The 5,022-nt window shown below is 42.1% G+C and overlaps 1 protein-coding gene across 1 annotated transcript; it reads right to left on the bottom strand.

Annotated features, from left to right (window-relative positions):
• Positions 1–3,621: 3,621 nt before the first annotated feature.
• SMIM32 (small integral membrane protein 32) lies at positions 3,622–4,197 on the bottom strand. The gene is given in 2 exon segments (XM_056866146.1): positions 3,622–4,143; positions 4,146–4,197. Coding segments are annotated over 2 exon segments (426 nt in total). The 3' UTR covers positions 3,622–3,769.
• Between the last annotated feature and the right edge of the window lie 825 nt (positions 4,198–5,022).

Here is a 5,022-nt window from a genome sequence, read left to right as displayed (position 1 = left end):
CAGAAAGCAAGATATGAATCATAAAGATATGGAATCCGTTTGTTTATACTGAGTCATATTCCTCATGCACTGTGGGTGGCTGCTTGTATCATAACATACCTTTTGCATGTAGCAAAGTATTGAGAAAAAATATTTAGGTAACCAAATTCCAACCTTGTTCATTTATAGTGAACTGAGATTACATTTCTAGTGTAAACTAGACACCAACAGCCAATGTTTCATAAGCCATAGCTGACATAAAAAAAACAGCTACATGCAATAAAAACCTGTCTAAATATCTTGGTTACTATTGGAATGCCAGGTTTTATGTTCCTTTCCCATAGGTATAAGAAATGGCCCAGATTATGGTAGAGAAATCATCATGCAGACCTTGTGGGGATTTACAGAAAGCCCCAGAGGAATTCCTTCTGCAGGAATTCTATCTGCTTCTTAGATTCTGGATTTCCTTACTTCCTCTGATACTAGCAATTTCTCACTTCAGTTACCAGTCTTGGAAGCTTTTATGCAGTATGACGGTGTGCAAACTATGCATGCAAAATGAGTTTTGTAACTTGATATGGGGGGAATGTATATTCTTTCCTGCAAAAGACTTATCCTGTGAAAACAATAAGGATTTCAATATGTCTTTCCAATCCCTGTATATCAACTGGAATCCCCTTGTACGTAGAATTCAGTTAGAACCATGGTTCTCATTTGCTTACTACAGGATGCAATCCGGAGTAGAAGTCTGCCATCCAGATATGCTTTTATTGACAACTATGTCTTGAATTTGGGCCAGAGCAATTTGTTTAGCACCACATTTCACCCTGGGATATGTTACACACTGGAACTGTCACATCAGTTGCACTTAGTTTTTTTTTTACATTATGATGAACATGGCCATTGGTTGAATTCAGAGGACTGATAGCCCCTTTGGTTATCCTCACATTTGAAATCGCAATGATGGTATAAAGATGAATTTGCACCAGTGTGAACACTTTTAGACTGATTTATTCATCCATGTGTTTGATCTGAGAATCATTAATATGAGTCTCGTATATGAAAACAGACTGAAATTGACTTCATGTTTAGACTGAATTCTTGATTAATTATTTAATTGACTTTGCATTCAGAGTAACCTTGGGAGTTACACCAATATTAAATTGATAAGTGAGAACAGAGATTTTTATGATGCAAGTGTGGGCTGTTTCTGACAGTTCTGTAAATAAAAGGGTAAGCCTGCAAGCCCAGTAGATCTGGGAGGTTTCTTTTAAACCCTAACGTGGAACAGCAGATAATCTATATGCCAAATACATTTTAATGTGTAACAATTTTTTTTGTTACGTCACTTTGCCTTGTTGTATAGACAATGCTTCCAGTACAATTAATGTTAGTCTGAACCAGCACACACAAACAGGAATCTTGTGGCACCTTAAAGCAGGGCCGGTTCCAGGTTTTGGGGGCCCCCAGGCAGAAGGTGCCCAGGGGAACCCTCCCCTCCAGTCCTCTCCTTGTGCTTCCCTTCCAGCCCACCTGCATGCCCCCCGTGGTCCCCCACTTGCTCTTACGCCCTCACAGCACATGTGCTCCCTGCCACTTGCACCAACTGCAGCCTTTCCCCTGTCAGCATAGGGCAGGGAGTGCAGCAGGAGGGTGCTGCCTTCGTGGCTACCAGAAGCATTGCCATCACTGTGTACTACTTGCATGCTCTTCCCTTGTGGCATTGGGCAGCACGTTCCACCAGAAACACAGGTGGCACAGGTGATATGCTGATGCCTGCCCTTCCTTAAAAACTTAACAAATTTCTTAGCCTAGTCCCCAAAAAGCTTACCCTAGAATACAAAGTTATTTTTCTTTAAGGTGCCCTTAACATTTACAAGTAGCTGCTCTCTCTCCAAACATTTCTGATCATGGCCTTTCCAGTACTGTAAGTTGATAGTCTTTGTCTGGCAATGCCTAGAGAGAATCCAACAACTTCATACTTGCAACAAACTGGTACTTTGCAATAAGACTACATCCTTTCTTTTTAGGGTTTGCAGAATCAGTACCAAACATGACTCCTGTTACTTCAGTTCTTGAGTAGAAAATTCCTTCCCTCCATTGCAACATATATAGAGAAAAGGTACCTACCATATTTCTCCCTTATATTCTGAAACAAGGGACACAGTCAAAGAAATTGTGAGACACGGGGATCTCTTAACAGTCCTACATACTGGACTGATTGTCCATTATTTAGATTGAATTTAAGTACACACTCACATTCATGCTATAATTTTTAGGGATAGGTAGAAAGAGACACCAACATTCTTATCAGGAGATTTAAAAAAATCTCCGACACTGGTTTTTACACTGGAGTGACCCATTTTACATCAATGTGAAGGTGAATTCTATGCCTGTGTGTTGTCTGTTCATACCTATGACTTGGAAAGGGTCTTCACTCCTAGCTAGTGAAAGTAGTTCATCAAAGCACGGGTTTCCTTTAAATATGTAAGATTATACTTCAGCCATCCTGAAAGCCTACAGTCATTTGGATTGGACACATAGGATATCTTTTCAACGAATGGATATAAAGATGCATCATAATTCACGGAGCTTTAATAGCATAGTAATAGAGCATTTTCTTTTACTCATTTGTTGACAATATTTTAATTTTTTATTCCCCCATTAATTTCTTACATTTTTCAGTACTATGGATTGCTGCATATCCCCTTTCAATGGCAATATTTAAATGTGATTAATGGAAACCCATGAATTCTTTAATTGATTTTTAAAAATGACACTAGCAGCAGGTTTAACTTTAAAAAAAAAACAAATCAGCCATCTGAATGGTGACTGCATAAAATATCAAATGAGAAAAAAAAGTTATGGGATCTCTTTGTTTGGAGTTAAAGCACAGAATAGCAATGGCTGAAAAGGCAGATTTTGATTTTTTTTTTAATTTGGAGGTCTCTTCTAGCTCAATGGTTCAATATTTTGGGGATGAAGCTGATTTTTTAAAAAATTTGGAGGGATCTTCTAGCTTAATGCTTCAATATTTTGGGGATGAAGCTGCTGTATTCAACAGCTTGCAGGACCGCAGACCCAATTAGTAATAAAAATTACAATAACTAAATGATAATCCCCCAAAATTGATAATTGTAGAACAAGATTTCAGTATTGCCAGTTGATATGAACACAGCAAATACCAAACGAGACCTGAGGTTTCAGAATGTTCGCTTTTATAAATTTCTTTCAAACTTATTGCCATATATATATATTTAGTATGAAAACCAGAGGTTTTTCCAGTGTAAAAAAATTCCCAGTTTTCTTGGCATGGAGATGTCAAGAGACTCAAGACAATTTTTTTTTAAATGATGATTTCACAAGCACAGGTAGTAGTGCCACCAGAGGTGAGTACATACCTTTGTCAACACAAACATTATATAGCAATGGAATGCTGTCTTGCAAAATTTGTGCCCATACTTTTAAGGAGCGATTGTTAGATAATATGTCAATCCTCCCCTGCCTAGACATACATCAGTGAATTGTGATAATGTTTTATTCACGCAAATCCATATGAAATCTTTTTATTGGTAGCCATGCCTCAAACATAACTTGACAAGTAGCGTCTTCCTAGTACTTCAGAGAATGCTGTGTTGATATTTAGGAGAGAGCCTGTTATTTATACATGGTTGAATCCAACCAGTCACAAAGAGAAATAGCATTATTTTTATACAAGTATGAGTGTTCGTAACACCCTTATACATCATACCAAAGCTTATACCAGGCATTTTCTTTCTAGCTCTGAGGATTAAACAGCCTGTGTCTTCCAGGGGCTTCTCGCTTCTCGAAGTGATCTGTCATAAGGTAGTGTGGCAAAAAAAGAATTTTTCAGCTGGCAGTTAATAAAAAGTACAATTATTGTCACACCCAAGAACAGGAAGAAGAACAGAACAATGTAAGTCACCAGATCTGGCTTATTTATCTCACCTTCTTTTAATACCCTGGCTGTGGACATGTAAAAAGTGGAAGAGCTGACGGGTCTCTGGGTGCTCCCTATGTAAGGAGAGTTGGTCTGAATGCTTAGGTGAGGATCTGTTGCATTGGTTGAATTTAATAATTCCCCGTACATTTTCCTCTTTAGAATTTCTTCCTTGGTGCTCATATGTGTACACAAATCAGTCTCTTGGTGGGGTGAGGATCAGTCCTCCTATGCGCCTGAGCAAAAGAGAACCACATTCCCTCTCAGGAAACAGCTCGAGATGTTTCTTCCCAGCATCTCAGGAGAACCTCGGCGGCAGCCACCCATGAGCCTGGATCAGCAAAGAAGTCATCAGTCGATTGCCTTAGCCTTTGGGCTGGTCGTCTTTGAATTGCGTCTTGGTTTTCCAACACGCCACCTGCAGACCCTTGGGAAAGCCCAAGGGTCATGGAGTTGGGCACTGGAGCAGGAGGACAGCCCAACACGCAGTGGCAAGCAGGACCTGACAATCCCCTCTTTGACAAACTGCCGGGTTATACCCCCACCACCATCCCAACAGAGGGGCTGTAATCTTCAACTCACTCGTTTAGGAGAGAAGCCACAATCGTTTCCCCAAAGGGTGATGGAACCCGATTCCGACCAAAATCCACGTCCACCAAAAGCAAGAGGGTCTTCCTTGGCACGGAGCGGGATCTCCTCTCCTGGGGCCACTCTTCCTCCCCGTGAAGACCCTGCTCCCGCCTCGCACGGGTTGGCTTGCGATCTGCTCGGGTCCTTCTGCCAAGCAGCTGGAAAAACGGGGCAGGGACCGTCCCGTCCCTCTCTTTTGGAGGACGGGAAACTCCCAGGGCGTCTACAGCGGCGAGCCTTCTCTTCCAGCAGGCACCGGCAGCCTCGCCCTTGCTCGCCGCCCCTCCGATCTTCCTTCCTGGGGGCGAGGAGCCCCGCAGCGCCGGCGATCCCGAAGGCGACTCTCCCCCGAGCGACACCGGCGGCGCCAAAGGCGTCCGGGGTCGGCGATATCTGGCGGGGACTTGTGGTTGGGGGGGGGGGAAAGGGGGCAAGCGATCCTTCTGAGCAAC

Source organism: Euleptes europaea, chromosome 1 (assembly GCF_029931775.1).
Source record: "Euleptes europaea isolate rEulEur1 chromosome 1, rEulEur1.hap1, whole genome shotgun sequence".
Classification (NCBI taxonomy): Eukaryota; Metazoa; Chordata; class Lepidosauria; order Squamata; family Sphaerodactylidae; genus Euleptes; species Euleptes europaea.
Note: the sequence above shows the minus strand (reverse complement) of the source record. Positions and strands in the feature narration are given on the sequence as shown.